This window comes from Camelus dromedarius, chromosome 7, assembly GCF_036321535.1.
Source record: "Camelus dromedarius isolate mCamDro1 chromosome 7, mCamDro1.pat, whole genome shotgun sequence".
Lineage (NCBI taxonomy): Eukaryota > Metazoa > Chordata > Mammalia > Artiodactyla > Camelidae > Camelus > Camelus dromedarius.
In genome coordinates this window covers 83,454,567-83,477,174 of record NC_087442.1, presented here as the reverse complement: position 1 = coordinate 83,477,174, position 22,608 = coordinate 83,454,567, and the positions used below count along the sequence as shown (strand labels likewise).

The window sequence follows — 22,608 nt, the reverse complement described above, 5'->3', positions numbered from 1 at the left end:
GGTGAGACCTGGCTCTCAGTGGTCCGTGTGGGTGAGTGCCAGAGCCAGGGTGCCCCCCTCTCCAGCTCTGGGACCGGGACCCGCCTTTCCCGTCAGCGAGGCCCAGGCTGCAGAGGGCCATCCCTGGGATGGGTCCTGGATGCCCTCCTTTCTCAGGGACCTAGTCACCAGCTGTCTCAGGGCATAAATGGGGTCGCTGCCCGCTGGCCCCGGGCCGGGATCTCCATAATCGGGGATTACGCACAATCCAGGCTGACCTGGTGCAGCTGCCTCCCTGGGGTGGCTGGGGGTGTCCCGGTGCCCCTGCAGCTGCCAAGGGACAAGGCTTGGGGTCAGCCTGGGGTCACTGCAGTCCCTTTGCCAGTGGCTGGGCCTCCCTGGCCTGTTAGCACCCCCTAAGAGAGCTGGAGGAGGCATGGGGCTTCAGGTCAACTCGGGGGCTCTTCTCAAGCCAGACCTTGCCCATGCACCTTGGCTCTGTCCCCAGAGTTACCTGGTGGGGACATCTTGTCCTTGCTAACAGGCCTCACCCTCTGGAGCATCCCTTTGCTTAGTGGGCCACTTGGTGAGGCAGGATTGCTCCTCAGGGCAGGGTTAGGCCTGGACAGCAGCCCCTCCTGGGCTGTGACGGGGCCTGCGTGCCCTCAGCTTTCCTATCTGCACGATGGACCTGGTGGCTGTTCCCCAAACTTCAGGGGTTGCAGTGTGTGCCGTGACCTTGGATTTCTCCTACTTTCTCTTTACGCTGACTCCATTTTTCATTACACTTTGTTTAAAAACACTCAGTATTACTTCTTTAAGTGGAAGATTAGGTTCATTTACCCCAGTGTAGTAGGGTGGCCGTAAAATCAAAGTGCACTGAAAACAAAACAAGAAAGTCACAATTCCAGCTGTAGGGTTGTTGGCTGAGGCCCATGTGGGGTGGAGGCGGCTGACGATGTCTGTGAAGAAGAGGGATCAGCAAGTGTTGGGGTGTCGAGAGGTGTAGACGTCCCCTTGGCCAGATCAGCAGGTTGGCCCAGAGGCGGGTCCAGGTCCCAGAGCTGGAGAGTAAATCCCAGGTGGCAGGTGGGGGCTTCTGAGCGGGGACTGGGCCTGGTGCTGCAGAAGGGAGGTGGCGAGGTCCTGGGTGATGGGCAGGGATGGGAGTGGCAGGGGCTGGTTGCTGCCCTCCGACAGGCCCAGGGGGCCTGGCTCGGGGGAGGCCTCTGGTGGGGGAGTGGGGCTGCAGTGGGAGGAAACTGAAGTCCGAAGCTTGAGGCTGCCTCCACCAAGGTGATGGGTGAACTGGGGATGGGGGTGGATGAGGTCCCAGAGGAGAGGGGGCCACTCAGAACTGGGAAATGCTGAAGGGGCGAGGTGGGCAGGCGGCGGAGTAAGTATCGAGGGGAGGAGCACTGTGATGGGGCAAGTGTGGGAGGAGGTGGGCGTGTGGGAGGAAGGGTGAAATATCCAGCAGGTGAAAACAGAGCCCAGAGACCTGTCTGCATGTGTCGGGACAGAGCTCTGTTGCAGCTCAGAACTCTGCAGTGGGAAGGCTGGTGTAAGGGAAGCTGGGCCCACGGACCACCCTCCTGGAGACAGGTGGGGCCTGGGTTCTGCAGGGACAGACAGCCTTAAGCCCAAACCCTGTTATGGTCCAGACATGCAGTTCAATGAGAGATGGAAACACGGCACTAGCAGAAGTGCTGCCAGGTCCACAGAGAGGGCCTCGTGGGGATGGGTCGGCGTGCACACACACACGTGCCCTACAAACACGTATGCACACGTGCTCACACTCCCACATGCACGCACACACTCAGCCCCTCTGGTGTCATGGAGCCCGTCCTACAGTCACTGTCCAGGGCCGGTGCAGCACGACCCAGGCTCCCAGCACACACGCAGGCACGCCTGGGCTCACACTCGGCATGCGGCGTCTTCTGCCCTGGACTCTGTCCGCTTCTCAGGCGGGCGCCTGGGAGAGTGAGCACCCAGACAGCTGAAGGTGCTGATAGCAGGACAAACCAGCAGCCCCACGGGGTCGTGGGCACGTGCTTCAAAATGCTAAATACACCCTGTCACAGCTGGCAATCTGTGCTCGGGGAACTTACCCCGCAGATCAACTCACGTAGCTGCTGATCCCCGCTGCGCTGGCGGCTAAATCCGGGAGACCGACAGATACCCAGCACTAGGCCTGGTGGAGTGAGGACTCCCATCCCACGAGGGTGTCTGTGCAGAGAGCCTGTGGTCCTGATGTGCTGCTGGGAGTGGGGTGGGGACACGCTCCAGTGGTGTCACTGTGACCAGGGAGGGAGCTCCTGGGATCGTGCTTCCAGTGCCCTCCCTGGGTCTGAGTTTTACCACGTTACAGCTTTTACCGCTTTCAGAAAGCACCATATGTGGGTGTGTCTGTGCCTGTGCCTGTGTGCGCATGCGTGTGTGTGTGTGTGTTTTGTGTATGCATTTGGGTGTTTCTGTATCTGCACAGAAGTGCTTAAGCCCCTGATTCAGTTCGGTATTTATCTGAGGAGAGTGAGCGGAGCAAGACTGAGGGGAACACAGTCATCTGTATCTTAGTATTAGAAGTCTAAAGCAAACAGGGAAATTGTTCAGGTTTGGATCAGCAGGGTGTGGGTTCCATTATTCTTTTTGCTTCTTTCATGTGTTTAAAATATTTTGCATGAAAAGAAGCTGTAGTTAGACAAAAGGGGGCCCCCAGTTGAGCACCCCTGGGACGGGCACTGTCTAGGGCCAGAGGTCAAGGGGGCAGGAGCCCAGAGGAGGCTGCACGCCCAGGGCTGCAGATTGAGGATGCGGGATGGACAGGTGATGCTGGAAGGCTGGCACAGGGGCCCAGGACTGCAAACAGGAGGAGGCAGAGGCCAGCTGGCAGTCCGTGGGCGGCCAGGAAGAGGAGGAGGTGAGGTCCACCCTGTGCTTTCCACTGGGCCTGCTCCCTGGCCTTTGCACAGAAGCCTGGCCCTGCAGTCCCTGATTGGCTCCCTGCTTTGTGAGCTGGCCCTCAGTAGACGTTCCCCCTTCCCCGAGAGCTGTTGGATGCGTGAAGGAATCCTTGAGCAGTGCCCAGCTGGGCAGGAGCCAGGAGAGCTGGTCGGTGTTGCAGCTGCCCAGGGCCCAGGGGATGTGGCCTGAGGGACTGGGGTTGGTACAGGGTGGTTGTGACCGGCTTTGCTTCCGCTTTCTGCATTTTCCAGACATTTTGTACCACGGATGGACTTTCTTAGTCATGCAGGAACATTGCATTTCAGACAGATGAAATAGAATCTTGTTGGACCCTGAAATGTGGAAGCCATTTGCGGCCTCACAGGGAGCAGTCTGAGCTGGGCATTTTGGGTGCCAGGATCCGGGGCCTCAGGGTCCCTCCTGCAGAGGAGAGGAGAGGCGGGTGGGGGCTGGGGGTGGGGTGCTCTGCCTGGGGCCCCTCCTGGGCTGCGGGGATGCGTGGTGCACGGGTCACCGGGCGGATGTCTGGCCCCCTGCAGCGCGGAAGCAGGAGATTATCAAGATCACAGAGCAGCTCATCGAGGCTGTCAACAATGGTGACTTCGAGGCCTACGCGTGAGTCGGGGTGCCCGGGCCTGTTCTGGGGCCGCCGGGGTCGGAGAGGGGAACCTACCCTACAGGAGGGGGTGGATGGAAGGGGCAGCTTCTGAGGGGCCTTTCCTCACTTGGATCTGTCCCCCAGGAAAATCTGCGACCCAGGCCTGACTTCATTTGAGCCTGAAGCTCTGGGCAACTTGGTTGAAGGGATGGATTTCCACAGATTCTACTTTGAGAACTGTGAGTGAGGGGCTGGGGCAGGGAGGAGGGCGGCACCCATCCCTGGAGGTGGCCGGCTGGTCAGGGGCCTGGGAAGTCTGTGCCCAGGGTTGGCCAGCCCGTGCCCCACCTCCTGTGGCAGAGCTCCCCCCAAACCACTTGAGAGGTGGGAGGGGGTGCGGACACACTGCGACAGGGAGGGGGCAGCCAGGATGGCACTCTCAGGAGCGCTGGGCCAGTGGAGGGGCCTGGTGGGGGGCACAGTGCCAAGCCCCTGCCCGCCCACAGTGCTCGCCAAGAACAGCAAGCCGATCCACACGACCATCCTGAACCCGCACGTGCACGTCATCGGTGAGGACGCCGCATGCATCGCCTACATCCGCCTCACGCAGTACATCGACGGGCAGGGCCGGCCCCGCACCAGCCAGTCCGAGGAGACGCGCGTGTGGCACCGCCGAGACGGCAAGTGGCAGAACGTGCACTTCCACTGCTCGGGCGCGCCCGTGGCCCCGCTGCAGTGAAGGTGAGCGCCCGCGCGGGGAGGCGGCAGGGAGCGGTGGGGACTGCGGCAGGGCTGGCTCCCGGGCACAGAGCGGAGCCTCGTGTTCGAGGCGTGGTGGCGCGGGGCCCACCGAGCAGCCCTGCAGGGGTCCACCTTGCAGACGACAAAGCCTAGGAGAGTGGCTGCCCCCGAAGCTGACCCCAGCCCACCCTCGCGCCCACCCCGTTTCAGAGCTGCAGCTGGTTTCGCGGGACAGACTCGGTGTTTGGAGCCCAGCTGCCCTCGGGCGCACGGCCTGCCTGTCGCATGTTTGTGTCTGCCTCGTTCCTCCCCTGGTGCCTGTGTCTGCAGAAAACCAAGACCAGATGTGATTTCTTTTTAAAAAACAAGATGACAACGACAACCACACACACACAAAATGATGTCGGATGAAATGGAAAAAAAAAAAACAGTAATCAAAGGAAAAAGCTGTAAAAATCACTGGCATTTGTGGGGCTTTGAACCTTCCGGCCGCTCCCCACCCAAGCTCCACGTGTCCGTCTGCTCCTGGCCTCCGCTGGGGACCGGCCGGGGCAGTGAACTTGTCCGCAGGGACCTGCCACCCGAGGAACATGGTGTTTGCTAGGTGGCACCCACCCCGAAGGTGTCTGCATCCTCTGTGCTGCACAGGGCTCAGTCAGGAGTGTCAGGTGTCATCTGGGGAGGGGCTGGGGGGCCCGAGGGGGCCTGATCACGGTGGTCCTGCCTCCTGCTTCCCTTCCCTCCCCTCCTCCCCGAGAAGGCGTGGGTGCGGGCCCGGATGAGCAGAGCAGAGGCTGGGCCACCCCTATGGGAGGACGCTGAGCCATCCAAGAAGCCCCTGTGGGCCCAGGGCTCCAGCTCTGGCTCTGTCGGGGCCAGGGAGGTGTACTGGGGCGTGGGGGCACCAGGGGAAGGGAGCACACCTGTTCGGGTACCTCTTCCTCTCTGCCTGCCTTTCCCCTGCCTGTGTGGCCACCAAGGGGATATGGGCCTCAGGCTCCCAGGGCTCTGGGCAAGGTCGTGAGGCAGGAAGGAGAGAGGGATCAGAGGTGAGCAGGTGGCTGGGGCCCCTGGGCTGAGGCAGGGTCCAGGCAGGTGTTTGCTGCAGAGGCCACGCTGTGGGGGCTTGGGCCCAGAGCAGCAGGGAGTGGAGGCCTGCCCTGGGCTGCGAGAGGCAGGGCCAGGCTCGCACCTGCCAGGCCCCTTGGAGACTGCAGTGTGTGACGGGGACCCACAGTGTGGGGAGAAGGGCTAAGCTCACCTCGGGGTTCCTCCATGTGCTGGCGGGCACGCACCAAGCCTCTGGGACTGGCTATGTGGTCAGATGGCAGCAGAGAGAGCTGAGGGTGGTTAGGTGGGCATGGGGGGTGGGTCTGACCTGGCCCACTGGGTTAGGGTTGGAGGGCAGTCAGGGGCCGTGATCACGGAGGTGTGGCACCCACACCCCCTGCCCAGTATCTGCCCTCTTCAATTCACATTGTTTTCGACAAGGATTTTCTTTATCTTCCCCCACCATCAAGCCAAGGGAGGGGCGCGGAGTGGGGAACAGGACACCGGATGCTGATCTCCAAGGGGACTGTCCACGGACAGACACTCAGAGTGGACCCTCACCTGCCTGTCCACGGCTGTGCTCAGGACAGCTGTCTCCACCCATGGACACAGGGTAAACATCCGCCAGGCTCTCCCGGCCTCGGGCAGCGGCGGGGCTCGCCGTGGACAGTGTGTGGCCCGGCCATCCTCACCTCCTGGGGCCGCCTCCCCTCCTCTCCCACTCACCTGTTATCTCCACAGAGCTGCCTGTCTGGGATAATTTGGGGATTTTTTTTCTTTCTGGGGGATAGTTCTTTTGCATGACCCGTCATGAGCAAGCCACACCTGCTCTTCTAGCTAGATGTCCGCGGTGTGGTGGCGTTGGCCGGCCCGCCCTGCAGAGGGTTGGCTGCCCGCGGTGCTGGCCGGCCTTTCCTCTTCTCTCTTTTTGCTGAGTTTCGTTGTCTTTTCTTTCTGAGCCTTGTAAGTGTACAAAATTATTATTTTGTTCTGTCTCGGGAAACTGCAAATAAAAGAAAAACAGGACACACTCCCTCAGGTGCATCTGGGTGCTCTGTGCCAGGACCCTGCTGACCCTCCACTGTGTGGGCCCTGGGTTGGCCCAGGCTGCAGGAGCCCCGGGTCAGACTTTCCGCAGCCCATCTAGGGTGGACAGCAGGCCCAGGTGGGGCCCCTCTGTGCTGCTGCAGATCATAGCCCCGCCAGGTGTCTCCACCCCCACCTCTGATCCCCCCCGAGTCCTCTGTTGGCCTTGGGCACCAGAACCAAAATGACCCCCAACCTCTCCAGTCACCCTAGTGGCTTCTGAGGACTGGTCTATGTGGGAAGAGCCCCAGGACCCAGCCCCGCTGCCCTGTCGAGTCTATCCCTCCACCCAGCCGCTCTCCGTGCGTGCTGCACTGGCCGCAGATGCTTGGGACACATGGTGCCCACAGCCACCCCTCCACTGCTCCTTTGGGCCTGCACGCTGGGTTGGGTAGACGGTACACAGGCCAGCATGGATTTCAGACGCCGACAGGAGCAGAAGAGTGGTGGCTACTGGGATGCAAAGATGACACTGAAGGTGACAACGGAGGCCCCCACAACAGAAGCCCAGAGCAGAGATCTAGGGGACAGTGGGGTGCCAGGTACAGAGGCTCCCAGACAGCCCCAGATTGGAAGGAGGGAGGGAGCGAGGGCCCAGGGTGGGCACAGCCAGGCGCTCCCCGCCAGGTCTTCCCTCTGCAGCCTGGCCCCAGCACAGAGGGACACGTCACCCAGCTGCCCACTGCACCCCTACAGCTCGGGGACACAAAGCCTGCTGGGCCTCCCTCGGGGACGCTGACCCTCGGCCTGTGCCGGCTGAGTTGGTGCTGGCCTCATGGCTGCCTGACCACATAGCAGCCTGGCCGCCTGGCCCCATGGCTGTTTGACCACCTGACCATATGGCTGCATGACCACAGAGCGGCCTGAGCACAAGATGCATGGCTGCCTGGCTCTTCGGACACCTGCCCTCATGCCACGCGCACCGAGGCCCAGCCAGGTGAGAGCTGCCGTGGCCTGCCTGTGCTCTGCTGGCCCTTCCACAGGCCTCTGGGCCTTCTCCCTCCCGGGCAGGCCCTGGGCAGCCCTGCCTGTACCCCAGAGGCACCCGCATGTGGAGATGGGCGGCCTCCCCTCCGCACCTGGTCCCCAGGTCCTCCTGCTGCCTGTCTGTACCTTACACCTTGGGCTTGCTTAGGACAGAAATATGGGCTTCAAAATAATCCTATACACCAAACACACCCACTCCGTGGGTCCAAGTGACTTCTGGTGAGATGGGTGTGGCCTGGGGCCTGCTCGGTCCTGTCCGCTAGGGTGGGACAGCCTTGGCCTCCAGCCTCAGAATCTGGTTGCAGACACTTTCAGATGGGCCAGGAGGCCCTCGACACCAGCTTCTTGCGGGGTCACCTGGCAGGGGCTCTCAGGTGTGCGGGCAGGAGGGAGGGCTGTGTTGGGGAACACTGCGGCGGATCTGAGAGCCAGGCCAGCGCAGAGAATCTAGGACAGAGCCCGCAAGTGGAGAGACTGTCGCCGCCGCGGTATCTAGAGCTTCACTCACCTATCAGCTGTAATCGGAGGAGCCTTTCCAGGCCAAGCCTCCCTCTGGGCACCCGCCACCGCCCTGCCCTGCCCCTACTGTGGATCCTGAACCCCGAAGTGGGCCAGCACTCGCAAAAGCCCCAGCAAGGCCAGGCACGGCAGGCAGAGGTCAGGGAGGGGGACTTCCCATTGTCTCTTTTAAACAGCACCTGCTTTGGGCAAAGCTCCCTGGGCCCTCAGTGGACCCCTTGCCCTGGGCGGTCCTCTGAGCAGGAAAAGCCAGAAATCCCACACTGCTTCGGATGCCAAGGGCCATGGTTAAGGCTGAAAACAAGGTCCCAGGCGGCAATGAAACAGGCTGAGCGGTGTTTGCAGACCCTCCAGTGACCAGCCGCCAGGCTCGTTTCCTGAACTAGGACCAGACTCAGCCTCCCTGGCCTGCAAGGATCCGAGGAGCACAGGACGCTGCCCCAGCTTCCACCTGTGTGGCCCCGGCTCTGCGGCTGTGAGGTAGCTTTCTGGGTGGGCTTCCTGGCTGTAGTGACGACTGGGTCACAGGATTCAGACGGCAGGGTTTCTTTCTACTCTGGGGCTCTGTCACCGGGCTCCTGCTAGGAAGACCTGAGAGGAGGTCACAGCTCTGGCCTGGCGCACATGGGAGTGGGGGGGACGGGAGGGCCAAGGTACACGCTGCCTCCCTCGGACAGGAACTGCCCGGATCTTGGTGGTCCCCACACCCTGCAGGTGCACAGCTCGGAGGCGCAGGGCCCCCGAGGAAGGGGTCCCTGTGGCTCAAACAAAGCACAGGACGATTTCGGAATTTCAAAAGACAATTTTATCCAGACAGGAACTTCACAGACTGAACACAGAGAAGTTAGGTGACGGTTATTAAAATACACTCTTTGCCAGATGATTTAACATTAGAACAACAGGAGCTGGGGAAATGCTGGACAAATGCTGGACACGGGGTCTGGGCCACTCCCACCCACCCTTGCCGCCCTCCTCCCCCAAATCCACACCCTCCACCCCCAGTCCCTCCCCAGTGCGAGGGAAGTCAGACAATATCCAACCGTTCCTAAGGGGAAGTCACGGCCACATCAGACACCAGCGAGCAGGCCAGGGCTGCAGTTTCCAGGGACGTCCATGGCATAATGAAGTCATGTGGGCAGGCTACCTTAGGGGTAGGCCGAGGTCCTCTGGCTGGGACAGTGCCCACAGAAGGGCAGTCGGCAGGCTAACCTCTTAGGGATGAGGTCCTTGGAAGCCATGTGGTTCCCACCTGACCCAAGCAAGGGAATTCAGGGCCACTGGCACTCCCTGTCAAGGCAGCGGGACCTCCCCGGTAAGGCAAGGACAGGGCGCTCAGAGAAGGACAGCCAAGGACGAGCCCACACTGGTTGGCACCACCCCAGCAGGGCCTTCCCTGGGGACTGGGCTCCAAGGGCACATCTTGAGCTTGTGTCCTCAGGAAGCACTGCAGGCCACGATGCAGTTCGAACATGGCAGCGGGGCCTGAGGGACCAGGTTGGCCCAGAACCTCCCAGGCCATCGTCTGGGTGGCTCTAACGTGCCTGCCTTCACGGCTGGGCCCCAGGGCTGCCGGCCTTGCACTGCTCGGGGGCCCAGCAATGCTTCTGCTGGGGGGTCGAGGCTGGCTCAGTCCACAGGTGGGTTGTGGCGAACCCCTGGGCTGGCTGGCACCTTCTCCTGGCCCCCAGGGATGGTGGCCACAGGAAAGGCCACTTGCTAAGACATGAAGGTCCCTGGCGGTTGTCCAGACAGTCCTGTCACCAGAGAGGCCAGTGAAAACCGTTCGTGAGAGACTACAGCACGTGCTGCTGTGATCCAAGAGCTCAAAGCCAAACCGCGAGTCAGGGCGGGCGCCCCCTCCCCTACTTCAAGGCTTCTTAGTGGCACTTGGCGGATGGGCACTGCAGAAGTCAACCTCAGCCGAAATGCAAACCAGGTCTCAGCGTCTGTGAAGCCGGGTGACTGTCTCCTTCCACTGTGCGTGCGCACACCACCCCCCGCCCCCCGCAGCGGCTTTTCCCCAAGAGAACCAAGTCCCAGCTTCCCCGCCCCAGCTCTGTGATCAGCACCCACCCTCCCCTGCCACTGCAGTGTTAATACAGTTAATGGACAAGTAAAACCCAAAGGCGTACTGAAGATAAAGGGCCGGCTCTGACCCCCCGGGGGCACCACGTCAGGGGCCTGCGTCCTTCTCAGGGGGTTAGAAACGAGCCCTGCACCAGCTACTGGAGTCACTGAGCTTTATGGCGGCCTTTTGTACACCTTTGGGGGCCTCAGATCATCTTTTCAAAAATTACTAGACATGTGAATTTGAACGTTCCCCACCCCCAGGTCCCTTCCACCACCCTTCGGCTCCTCCCTGGAGCTCCAAGGTGAAAATTGAGCGTCTGTCCCCATCCGGGTCGTCCCCCGGCAGCTCCGCTTCCTGGGGGCTGCACTGCTGACGTGAATGACGGTGACGCTCCAGCGCAGGGGCTTCCGCCGGCTGCCATCACATGATTGCACAGCACGAGTTTTGCTTCCGGGCCTTGAAAAAGAGACAAAGGGGAGCTGAAGAGGAGGACCTCGGCACGCACGGCACCGCGACCCCCTCAGGGATCAGGCGGCTTAAGCGGGGGCCCTGGGAACCAGACCACTGAGTCGGACAGAGGCCCTGGAACCACCAAGGACAGAGAGAAGTAACTGGCCCGTCCTCAACGCCTGGAGGGAAGCTGTCCAGAAGCAGCCCACAGCCCCAAGGTCATTTTGTCTGCCCCTAATGCTATCAGTGGGGAAGCCAGCCTCCCACCGTTAAGCCAAGTACAGAGAAACCAATAATGAAAGTCAAGTCAGCTGACTCTCCTCCTCTGCCGCAGCCCTGTCTCCCCGCGACGCCATCTGGCCCCGCGGAGAGTGTTTTTTGCTGAGCATGTCTTCAGAAAGGTCCCCACTTGGTTTGGGTGGCTCGTTACCTTCCCTCTCGCTTCCTGTTCACAGACACCCCAACCCCATTGGCCAGCTCCCGCCAAGGCACACCTGAAAGCAAACGCGTGTGGATGGACCTGGTACACGCGGCGCGCCCACTGTTCAGTGAAATACTCCATCTGGGAGTGTGAGAACCTCTCTGGGAAGGCTGTGTACCTGCTCTGCAGACAGCAGGGACGAGGACGAGGGTGAGCCCCTGGGACAGAACCCGACTCCACCGCCTGCCCTCCCTGGGGAGCGGCCTGCACGCAGCGGGGAGCAAGGCCTCTGTAACCCCCCTCGGCCGTCACCGCTCGTCACTGAGCATCCCGAGGAAGGCTCACTTAGTGGGAGTGCTCGGCCACTGCTCGCGGAAGGGGTGCCCGGGAGCGGCCGGGCCGTACTCACCGTCTTATAAAAGGCTTTAGACTGAATTCCCAGCACTTCAGATTTGGACACCAGATCATCCAGCTTCTCGCCTCGTTCTAATAAAGACTCCATGGTGTTGTGCTGGACAGAAGGAAAAACAGAAAAGAACGCTCTGCTCAGTTCACAAAGTGAGTTGACACCAGCCCCCCCCCCCCCGCCCATAAAGTTCAGTCATAGGAAAGCACCTCCTTTGGGCTCCCCCCCACCCCACGAGCATCCAGACACAGTGTTCCCAGACCCATGGAGGAAACAGGACCTAGTGACCTCCCTGGAGAATCTAGGTCCTGACTGGGACATAGAGCACTTCCCCAAAAACCCTCTGCAGCACAGGCTTAGATAACCACACGCTACGAGGGGATGAGTGGTACTTATGACACCTGTGTTTATGCACACACACGCCTACCGGGCAGACTGCTTCCTGCCTCCCTCCGAGGCAACTGTGTTTAAGAGCCATTACTAACAACTCTGTGAGAGCATCTCAGCACTTAGGAATGTAGACAGACCCCTTCCCGAACGGGTGAAGGGATGGAGGCCCCCAGCAGAGCTCCCAGCCCCGCTGCCAGGGCCATCAGGAAGTGGCCAGCTCGTTTCCACCCCAGACGGCCACTGCCACAGCGCCGCAAGCCCTCAGAGGCCCCTTCAGAGCAAGTGGCACGAAGCTAGGTATGCACAGGTGAGATGACACAGAATGAGGAAGGAGCAAAAGTGTCCTTTATCACTACACACAGCTGCGCAGCTCAGGTTCCCACCATAAAACGTTAACTGGATTAAGGTGCAAATGGGCTAAAAGGAAGCACGACCAGTAATCCAGATTTTACCACTGCAGCCAGACTGGGACTGGGTGACCAGGACCGATCTGCTCTCTGCAGTGGGGAGAGAAGGAAAGACAGAGAGTGGGGGTCCCTGGCTCTGGGCTGCCCAAAGCTTATTAGAAAATGTGGAGAAACACAGTAGGAACGACAGAGAGATGCCTGAAAACTTTCGCATCTAACTTTTGTTCCAAAGCCCCCAAACACTACTGGAAGCATGGTTCAGAAGGCAGGCTTGGAGCCCTGGAAGTGCTCTTCATAGGACGCAGCTGCCTGGGTCCCGGCCCAGACCCGAGTCCAACCCCAGGAGATGCTGACGTGCAAGGAAGTGGAGCCACGGTTGGTAGGAGTTTTATATTCAGGGCAGGGTTTTTCTGGGCTTAATGTCCACCCACTTCAGTGTCCACTAATTGCTGGGCATTGGTTTTTAAGCCCTAACCCCAAGCCAGGCGTTGTTCTGTGAGCAGGGCTGTAAACAGAAGGACAAGCTTCCAGTCCTGGGAGCTCCCCATGCGTCAGGGATTCACGTAAACATGTAGTGACAAAGCAGTGACATTCAGAAAGGGCCCGGCACATCCTCCAAGTGCTCGGGAGGCCTGAGCGTGGGGCGCCTGTGTGGGAGCCAGGCAGGAAAGGGTGCGAAGGGGCATGGGGTCATGAGGCCTTGTCAGGGAGTCTGCACTTTATCCTGGAGCTGATGTGAGAGTGGCTCCAAGGAGAAGACTGACAGATCAACAGCTGCTGTCTGGTGGGCAGACTGGAGGTAGGGGGAAGCCAGGAGGCCGGGCAGAGGCAGAGGCCACAGGGACCAAGCCCTAGACTGCCTGACTGCCAAAAGTAGCTCACAGTTTAAAAAAAAAATTCGAGATTTGCAAATATTAACTACTATATACAAAACAGATACACAACTTCTTCTGTACGGCACAGGGAACTATATTCAGGATTTTGTAGTAACCTATAGTGAAAATATATGAAAACAAACATATGTATGTATATGCATGACTGAAACATCGCGCTGTGCACCAGAAATGGACACACTGTAACTGACTATACTTCAATTAAAAAAAAAAAACCGAAGCAGCAATTACAAACCAGGGATTTCAGGTAAAAACGTAGGGATCCCGCTCCTCTAAAACAGGCCTATCTGACAACTCTGGGCCTGTATTTAGTCAGAGTGGGTGAGACCAAGACCCTGGAAGAGAGGCACCTGCCGGGCTGTGAGTCAAGCAGGCACCGGGCGGGGAGGCAGAACATCAGAACTCAGACCCCTGGAACCTGGCAACTGCCCAGACAGGGAGCCAGAACAGGGAATGAGGGCCGCACTGGTTCCCACCTCAGACAGTGGCTGCCATTAACCGGGACGGGGGCCGGAGGGACAGACTGGGGCTGCCTGAGTGAGCCTGGCTTTGAGGCCTCTGACGCATGGGGAGAGGGGGGCAGTCACCACTTTCCAAAAAGCGCTTCAATTACAATTCAGTTCAGGCTGTGTGTGCCTGAGTGCTGGCAAATCTGTCTGCCCCTCTGTTTTCAGACTTGCTCTCCCACTTTCTTACTTACCAGGATGATTTTGGTCTCATCTAGCTCAGCCTGCACCTTGGTCATGGGGTCAGCTTCTCGGGGGTTCTAGGAAAGAATCAAAAATAAAAACAATGCCAGGATGGGAGCGGCTTCCTGGAAACAGGGCTCAAAACCAAGTGAGCCAGACACACCTTCAGAATTTAAACACCACAGGCTGTTTAAACACATGACAGAGAAGCAAAAGCCTGCCTGGGCGCTCAGATTCCAGGTCTCAATGTGGATCCCTGCGATTTTCAAAGGGACGTTCAACCTCAAGGCTGTTGCCCAGAGCCACAACCATCAGGACCGCTGGCTCTCCCGCTGCACACGGCCTGGGCCAGTCTTCGCACCCTACCTGGTATCTACTGAGGTGAGTGTCCAGGCCTGTGTACTCGATGGTAGCAGGGGATCCAACTGGCCAGTCTATCCTGTCGACCTGCTTGGAGAAGTCGTCTAGTACCTGCAAGAGAGGGGAGCTCAACAACGTTCCCCCTTGGGCTCATCCAGAAGAGGCTCTCAGGCCTCCAGATCCCAGGGAGGACGGGGGAGGAGGCTGGCTAATGGCAAGGGGAAAATCTAGGTCCATGTTCCTCCTTTGTAAGTACTATGGGAATTAAAAAGCAAGCGTGCCCAGCCTGATATGAACCTCATCTGGTGAATGATAAGAGTATTAGAATTTTAAATTACAGACTTCCACTTTTATCAGGTGATGAACTTCCAGGAAAAAGGATACCTAGCCTTCTAAATTTTCCAAAACAATTCTTCAAAAAGGTAATTAGGTCCTTTGGATTTAAGCACCCACCAGATTTCACGTGCTTATAAGCACATGAGTGCTATGGGGGATGCGAGGCCAATGTCTTTGAGGAGTTTATCATTAGCACCACACAAAGACGCTGAAGAAGGCAGAGGCCCGCGCCCTCCTCACACTGGGGAGAGGAGCGACTGTAACTGTAGGACGGGCCAGCAGGGGGACTCCGTGAGCACAAGCACAGGGGTGCGGAGGAGTCTGGTGTGTGCAGGGATGGCCAGTGGAGGGGGGCGGTGGAACACGGGGCAGAGTGTGGAGCCCAGTGTGGCTCAGAAGGAACTGAAAGTCATGACTGTCAAGGGCAGAGGCAGGAAAAGAACCGGCCAGAGGCGTGACACAGGGTGGGGGTGGGGACGAAAGTACAGCCAGAGCTGACCCGAGGGCCCCAGTCCAGGAGAGAGTCTGTGACTTGGGGCAGACAAGGAGAGTCGGGGTGGCACCAGGGACACTAGGGGGATGAAAGCCAGAGATGAGCGCCAGGGAGGGAAACTGGGAAGGCTCCCAGACTGCCTCTTGGTTTAGGGCGAGGAAAAAAGGTGAAAACAGATTGACTTCGGACACACTGTTTCATCCCTTTTAATTCCTGGGGCACTACAGTCACTCCCAGCCCCTGTCCACACTCGCCCAGCCAAACTGCAAACTCACCTTTTCCAGCAAGGAGAAAGCCACGCGGGATGGATACTCATTGTCAGCAACGACCACTCCTGCGAGACTGTCGTTTCTCACGTAGACATGGCACAGATATTCTAAGGAGACACATGAGGGGTGACACGAGGACTTTAGACTTCTCACTTCCCAAATCAGTGCAAGTGTTAACCAGTGCTGGGCCTTCAGAGGGGGCAGGGAAGTGGCCCTGCACGCAGGACAGTGCCTGCAGGAGCTCTGCCATCGGCGGGGCCCAACACCTGCTTCAGGACGAGGAGCGGCTCTGAGGCCCAGCGTGCATGGCCAGGTGCACCAAAGGTGCAGAAACATCCCAGGCAACACGACCCCGGGGCCACGTCCAAGTTCCATCCTTGAGCTCCAGATCAGGCTCGGCTGTGCCTTGGGAAGCTGTGGCCTCTGAGGTTCCGCTGTTCCCAAACTGACGGAACCCTGGACGAGCCAAGTGGCCTCCACTTCCTTTAAAAACCCTGTTAAGATGGGGCCCAACTCAGGAAGTCACCTTGCGGGGCCTCAGGTTTCCTTATCACGGCAACCTAGCCTGCTCCATTCTGTGGTGGGCCCTGTGGGGACAGGGCAGGGAAGGCAGGAAGCGACAAGGCCCATCCAGAAAAAAAAAAGCTCGCCGCTCCTGGCTGGGGTCTCAAGTATGACTGTGCTGAAGTCATCTGATTATGAAAAGGTACTTTTGCAAAACAGTCACAATCTATGGGGTTAATTTTCATCACTTTGAAAGGATTCAGAGGTGACACAGCTAACCAAGTGCCTCTAAAATAAGCACGTAAAAATTCTTCCAGGAAACCTGAATTATGAAGAAGGAAAAATTAAGGTCAAGAGGAAAAAAATAATGAGTTTTTAGATTCCTGGGCAAAAATCCAAGGAGCACAGAATACAGCACTATATCAACAGGGCTGGCCGGAAATCCCTTTCTGAGATATCCGCGACTCCAGGAGGAGATCACGACAGGCTGCTTACTGCTCCAAGACAGTTGGACCCTAATCTGAAGCGCGTCCAAGCTTCCGGGGGTGATTTTAACCAAGCAACTTAGACGTCAACAGTGCACACAGAATTTTGCGTAACAGGAAAAGGAGGAGGGAAGAGAGAAGTGAGGAGTTGGGTACTGGTAGCCCTCTCCATCAGGAGGTGACAGCTCCTGCTCAGAGCTCCCAGCTGCCTGAGGTGTGGCCGCGGGACCAGCAGGCACTCACGAGGGGGAGGGTCCTCTTACCTTGTTCTTTGACAGAAGCTCTGCTGCCTTTCGCCGAGCGTTCCACGATCAGTTGACTTGTGAAGGTCATGAATTCCTGAACACTAAGAAACACAACACATATTACCTGTTCCTGTCACCGTGTCGCCAGCACAATGGAAAGTGACCTCTGAGCTAATACACTAAGGAGACGTTGCTTCTTGGTTTCATTCCTTTCCCTCCCCACCTTACCAACAATAAAGCCTCTGTACATAATGCAAATACGGGTAATTATTCATCATCACAACCATTCAAATCACATGTTTGCAACCGAGCTCACCCAAACAACCCACTTGCAGATTTCCAGGGAATTTTCTACAGGCTATAGTCAATTTAACATTTTGGTCTGAGTATGATTCGGGACACGGGAGAAGCAGAAGCCAGCTCCTGTCCCCAAGACTCCACTAACTTCCAAGCAGGACAAAACTGTGATGGCAAAACACAAGTGGCAGAAATTGTTCAGCAGAGGCCCACTCAGTCATGGCAGTGCCACACGCCGAACACTGCAATGTGACACACGTCCGCAGTGAGCGCTGGCTCTGGTGGAGAACATGGCCTCAGCTCAGCTGGGGCAAACCCATGGTACCAGCCCAGGGCACTCTGCAAGGAATGGAGGGCAAGAGCTCAGCCAAGACAATGAGATGGGAAAAGGCTTGCACAAGAGGTTGAAAGGGAAGAGGAGGTTCATGGGCCCAACAAAGAGATGTGGCTGGAATGGAACAGTCACAGGTGACAGCAGTCCAGCCGGAGGAACCAGAGTTAATAAGAAGCCTCCGACTGAAAATGCCACATAAAGGGCCATCAGAGCAAGGTCTTGACTCATGGAGTCCATGGTTGGCTCCAGCAGATCTGCACACTTCTGAAACTGCACTGAGAGCCATACAGAAGTGTGAAGGCCCCCGACTCGGGAGTGGACTTGCCTGGCTGGGGTCCGCCACTTACGAGACGTGCGACCTCAGACAAGGTACTTACTGTACCTTGCTTCATCTGTCAAACTCAAGATTTGCTCTGATGATTCAATGAGCACTTGGCACAATGTCTGGCACACAGTATTATTTGCTACTATTATCTTGAAAGAGTGACACAATCCAAATAATCCCTTAGAGAAAATAAGGAAATCTTTGCAGTAAGACTAGATGGAAGCGAGAAGGATTTATGAGAAAAAAAATGCGCTCAGCTGGAATATGTGTTAAGAGACGCTGGTAGAGATGTCCCTATAGTATTGCTGTTGTGTTAGTCATCTGAAACTCATATGGGGATCGCAAAGCAGTGAGGTGGAAGTCCTACAGTGAAATCTCTGAGGATCTTCGGTATACACAGGCAGGGGAAAAAGAAGAAAGAAAAAGAATCAGAGTTAGCCAAGTACCAAAAGTTCCATCACAGAAAAGCAGCGACACAGAACAGAGGTCATGGTAAAGAAAGCTAAGTACCAAGAAGGACCCAAAAGCAGCAGAAAGTTTCAACAAAATAACAAGAGAAATGTTTTGAGATGCTACCAGCAAGCCACTCTCATCAAGAACAAAACAACCACACTGAAGCAGTAACAACAGGATCCAGATGGCAGATTCCACAACTTGGAGGCTGGGTGACCACAGACACTGACTCTGTAGGGTCCTTCTCCTTTTGTGCCCGAGTCACTCCCACCCCTCTCACGAACAGGTTGGAAGGGTCTGTGGTACTTCTAATACACACCTATTGCATGAAAGTACCTCATAAATGTTTAGAGCCGGTAAGCCCTATAAATCCCATGCTTCCTTCCCAGTCTTCAGTGTGGAACCTTTTTGCACCACTAGAACCCAGCCATAAAGAGCATACAATTTGGGTTTGAGTCCTGGTTGATTTGCTATCTCTTGGGGCCTCAGTGACTCCATCCACAAAATGGGAGAGTATACCAGTATCTCTTACACTGATTTGTTGAAAAGTCCCACCAGATACTATAAACGTGGCTCTTAAGCTTCCTGGGTCAGAACCACCGAGTGGGAGTTCCTGGTTTAAAACATAGATTTCTGGGCTTCAACCCACTAGTTTAGAATGTCTGGGTGTGAACCTGGGGAGTCCGCACTTTTTCAAAGTCTCCTTATAATTTTATACGACAGAAATCTGGAAAAAGTGATTACTGAAGTATGTTCTAGAATGGTACAAGGCTCTCTGCGATCGAAAGGGGGATGATTTCTCAGAGGCACAGTCCGCAGGCCGAGGAAGAGGCCACCACCGGGCCCCACTGCGGGAGGCCGAGCCCCGGACCTCCCTGGATTCCAGGGCCGTCTCCAACCCGGACCCCGCCCGCCGGAGCCAGCTCACCTGGACCTCTGGAAGAAGCTGAAGGAGGACACGTCGTACGCGGCTTTGAGCAGCACCACCTTGGGATCGCCTTTGTAGAGGACGCTGAGGCTGTACAGCTTCATGGCGCCGCGCCGTGGGGCCGGCCACCCGCCCGCCGCGGGACCGGCTCGCAGGCAGCACGGCGGCACCGCCCCTCGCGACCGCCGCCGGCTGCTGACGGGTTGGCAGCCGGCTTCCTCCTCCTGGCTCGGGGTCCACTTCCGGTTCCGGTCTGGGGACGCCGCCCGAGGCCCAACGGAGACGGTTTTCGTGCCCCGGATGCAGAATGGAGAGGCCGGAAACACGAGAGAGGGGTGGGGCAGGGTGCTGCGCGTGCGCGTTTTTAGACCATCCTGGTCCCACCCACCGCAGTCCTTAACCTCCCCGCGCCGTCGCTCTCCCTTTCTTCCTGGCGGTCCTGCGTCCTCTCGGGCGGCCTTGAGTCCCCCGGCGGCGTCCTCCCTCCAAGCAGTGAGTCCCAGAGCAGCACCCACACGCCAGTGCTACTACACGAGGGACTTTGATTTATGGGCTAACTGCCTTTCCGGAAAGTGTTTTGTAAATCAGATCCTTTTTTTTTTTCCCCCCTCCAGATCTCCTTTTGAATGAAGGGCAGGGACCTTTTCTTTTAGAGGCTCCTGCCTGGAGGTGAAGACATGCTTCTTATTTTCAGATGATCAGTTTGTTTCACGCCCTTCCCACGCCTTCCTCCTACCCATGTTGGAGCAAATCCCTGGTCACACAGGACTCGTCAGCACAAGCTTGCGGGGGTGACGGTCCTGGGCCTGCCCACCACCTGTGAAACTAACCACTGATTTTGTTTTGTTTGGTCAGTGGTCTGACTAACCACTGATTGTGGAGCAAACTGCTGACCTCAGAGTGGCGGAGCCACTTCACCTCAAAAGGGGCAGAAGGTCAGCTCCACACTGAGGGAGCAGCTTGGTGTACAGTGAGTCGGTAAACCTCATTTTACTTGAGATACCGAAATAATACTTTTTCAATGGATGGGGATGAAGGAGGCTCAATTCCCTAAGGGTACCACCTCCTGGGCCCTTCTCGTTTAATTAATGGTATGTAATCAGAAAGCACACACAGCATGCGTGTGCAGGACTCACATGCATAAAAGGACCTTGGTCTTTGGAAGTTGGCAGTAAGCTTAGACAACCGTCATGCTAGAAGCAGCCAGATCTGAGATAATGGGGAAAAGATGGCATATTTGAAAAATCAACAGCATCACTATAAACATTACTCTAAATCAGGATGACTCAACCAGGGCACTATTGATATTTGGGATTGAATAATTCTTTGTTGTGTACTGTAGGTAGCATCTCAGGCTTTGTACCCACTACATGTTAGGAGCACCCCACCCACCATTTGGCAACCCCAGAATGTCTCTGGACATTGCCAGATGCACCCCGGGGAGCAGTGGATTATAGAACTGTTGGTCTAAATATTCCTGTGGCAAAAGGAATTTCCCACCACGTGCCCTTTAACTCAGCACCTTCCTCACCAACCCTGGGTATTTCCAAGTGCAGAGGGTGGAAAGGGCTGTTCCACATCCCCTCCGTTTTGGTGCTAAACCTCAAGGACAGAGTTTGGCCAACGCCAGGCCAGCTTCCTACAGATGTGGGCACACTTGCCTGCCAGGCTGGGTCACAGGAAGACTGCATGGTGGGGGAGCTGTCAGTGCAGCTCCATCTTGACTGCACTGACACAGTTGCCCTATAGGGGGAAGGTGAGAGCCATTTCTGAAGAAAATGCTCAGAGCCCCTTTCCCTTTGCCACTAAAGGAGGAACCAGGACAGTGCTTGGTTGGAATAGATTTAAATGTATTCACATGCCACATAGGAGTAGCCGTCCTGAAGTTTCCCTTACATTAAGCCCTTTTCATATGCTACTTTATTTAATCCTCACAAAAACAGACGAAGATATTACTAACACCATACAGACTAGAAACTGAGATGCAGGTCAAGGAAATTGCTAGTCGAAGGCACATGTCAACACCAAAACGTGGGACAAACACTCTCTCACAGCCCAGCTGCACTCTTAGCAGCTCCCTCCTTCCTCTCTGGCCTTGCTCAGCCTCCATCACCCCAGGAAGCCTTGCTCAGCCTCTGTGGTTACAAACTCTCCACGCTCATCCATCTTCCTGAAAAGCAAGACCCACCTTCCACTTCCTCACCCCAGCTATCCCCCAACTTGGCTTCAGTCCCAGCAGTGCCACAAACCACAAAACCGCAAATGTGAACAAACCATTAACCTCTCTGAGTCTCTCTTTCTCTTCCATCTGTAAAACTGGAAGAATGCCCTTTCCCATACGCATGTTGCTGGGAATGATAAGACATTATATTCCAAGCTCTAGTCATAGTACATGTTACTAAATAAGAACAATGATGATAATGTGTGTTGTTATCATTCACGACCAAAAGGAAGAGAGATTGTGGTAAGTTAGAGGCATCCTGCAGGCTGTGGGAAGCGGAGATTTGACAGTAGGCTGAAATCTGAAATCTGAGGGCGGTCTGTAGATTGCAGAATAGTATTGTGTCTGTGTTAATTTCTTAATTTTGAGCATGGTGTTGTGGTTACATAAGAGAAGTCTTTGTTTTTAGGTAAATACATGCAAGGACTCAGGGGTAGAGGGACATCCTGTCTGCAAGATGCTCCCAAAGGGTTCAGATCTATCTATAATATATATGGAGAGTAAAGCAAATATAGTATTCTCTTAAATTTTTAAAAAAATTTTGGGAGGGGGAGTAATTAGTTTTATTTATGAATTATTTTTTTAATGAAGGCACTGGGGATTGAACCCAGGACCTGGTGCATGCTAAGCATGCGCTCTACCATTGAGTTATACCCTCCTGCACCCTCTGCAAATATGGTAGATTTAGAGTCAGGATCAAGGGTAGCCAGGAGTTCACTGTGCTGTTCTTGCAGCTGTTCTGGGAGTCTGAAATTATGGGGATAGAACAGATTGCATGGAAGGGGCACTGAGGCTCTGTCTGCAGCATCCGCAGACACAGGGGAGGCACAGCTCTCTGGGGTCCAGGCTCCCCGTCGTGTGCTGGACACTGGAGGGCAAGCCCCTCTGCGGACAGAACCGGAGCAAGGCTGCCTGTGACAAACGGCCCCGGTCCCCTCAGTTCACCTCGCTGTGCAAGGCAGTCAGCCTCCCTCCTTCGAGGCTTTGTTCAGCCCACAAAAGGCACTCAATTTGGTTGCAACAGCGGAACCCTCTGTGCAGCCGCATAAAAGCCAGCCAAGGGATACACCCCAGGAGGCCCAGTCCAGGGGGAACCCAGCCATGCAGCGCCTCAGTCCCCATACCCCCTTGTCGTTCAGCCAAGGCCCGGGCAGCAGGGTTGTTTTCACAGTAAGTCTAACTCTAGCCTCCACGACCCACCCAGGAAAGGGGACTTGTAAGGGGCCATTGATGCAGTCAGGCCTCTGCAGGAGTTCAGAACGTCACCCCCTAAATCCGCTGCTTCGACATATCGATCATTTTGAGTTAAAGGCACTTGAGAAACAGCAGCTGCAAGAAGGACACTCTGAACTTCCTTGTTATTCCCGAAAGCAGGAGGTGACACTCCCAGGTCAAAGGTGCTCTCTCTGTACCAGGAAGAGGAAGACATTCTTATCACCAGAGATGAACGGAGGCCAAGATAAATCTGTGCAAACAAACCAGAAACAAGAAACAATAAAGACTGTCTTGTCAATTTTTCACCAAGGTATTATTTTGTAAAGATATAAAAGCTTTCTCTCTGGTCACTTCTTTCGATCTTCATTCCCTTGTGAAGGCTCCTAAGCACATGTAAAAAAATGTAAGTAAAACTTTTATGCTTTTCTCCTGTCAATGTCAGTTTTATTCCTGGGCCCAACTGAAGACCCAAAGAGGGCAGAGGAGAATTTT

At 56.3% G+C, this 22,608-nt stretch overlaps 2 protein-coding genes across 13 annotated transcripts in view; one reads left to right on the top strand and one right to left on the bottom strand.

Moving 5' to 3' along the window:
- The window catches only part of CAMK2B (calcium/calmodulin dependent protein kinase II beta), an 89,332-nt gene extending 82,967 nt beyond the window's left edge, over window positions 1-6,365 (top strand). For all 11 annotated transcript variants that reach the window (XM_064487733.1, XM_064487734.1, XM_064487736.1 and 8 more), the window contains 4 exons: window positions 3,483-3,558; window positions 3,686-3,780; window positions 4,048-4,282; window positions 4,493-6,365. In XM_064487733.1, coding sequence (XP_064343803.1) covers window positions 3,483-3,558; window positions 3,686-3,780; window positions 4,048-4,280 — 404 coding nt within the window. In that variant the 3' untranslated portion in view covers window positions 4,281-4,282; window positions 4,493-6,365. The remainder of the gene's footprint in view (window positions 1-3,482; window positions 3,559-3,685; window positions 3,781-4,047; window positions 4,283-4,492) is intronic.
- Window positions 6,366-8,706: 2,341 nt separating this feature from the next.
- Window positions 8,707-19,036, bottom strand: YKT6 (YKT6 v-SNARE homolog). Of its 2 annotated transcripts, XM_031454600.2 has the most exons (8): window positions 18,681-18,888; window positions 16,362-16,444; window positions 15,116-15,216; window positions 14,018-14,122; window positions 13,663-13,728; window positions 11,276-11,377; window positions 10,940-11,049; window positions 8,707-10,451 (listed from the first exon to the last, which is right to left on the bottom strand). In XM_031454600.2, exons 1-8 carry the CDS (start codon window positions 18,782-18,784, stop codon window positions 10,211-10,213), a joined length of 912 nt encoding a protein of 303 aa, XP_031310460.1. In that variant the 5' UTR covers window positions 18,785-18,888; the 3' UTR covers window positions 8,707-10,210. The 2 variants fall into 2 exon arrangements, with proteins under 2 accessions (XP_031310460.1, XP_010982302.1); XM_010984000.3 differs by lacking the exon at window positions 10,940-11,049 and having other exon boundaries at window positions 18,681-19,036.
- Window positions 19,037-22,608: the final 3,572 nt, after the last annotated feature.

What these genes read in the sequence shown, in the direction of transcription:
- YKT6 (XM_031454600.2), bottom strand. Translation starts at nt 18,784, where the DNA reads ATGAAGCTGTACAGCCTCAGCGTCCTCTACAAAGGCGATCCCAAGGTG. An exon ending in AGCTTCTTCCAGAGGTCCAG is followed by an intron (nt 16,445 to 18,680) that starts GTGAGCTGGCTC and finishes TGTGTTTCTTAG; the next exon opens with TGTTCAGGAATTCATGACCT. An exon ending in AGCTTCTGTCAAAGAACAAG is followed by an intron (nt 15,217 to 16,361) that starts GTAAGAGGACCC and finishes GTGTCTCCTTAG; the next exon opens with AATATCTGTGCCATGTCTAC.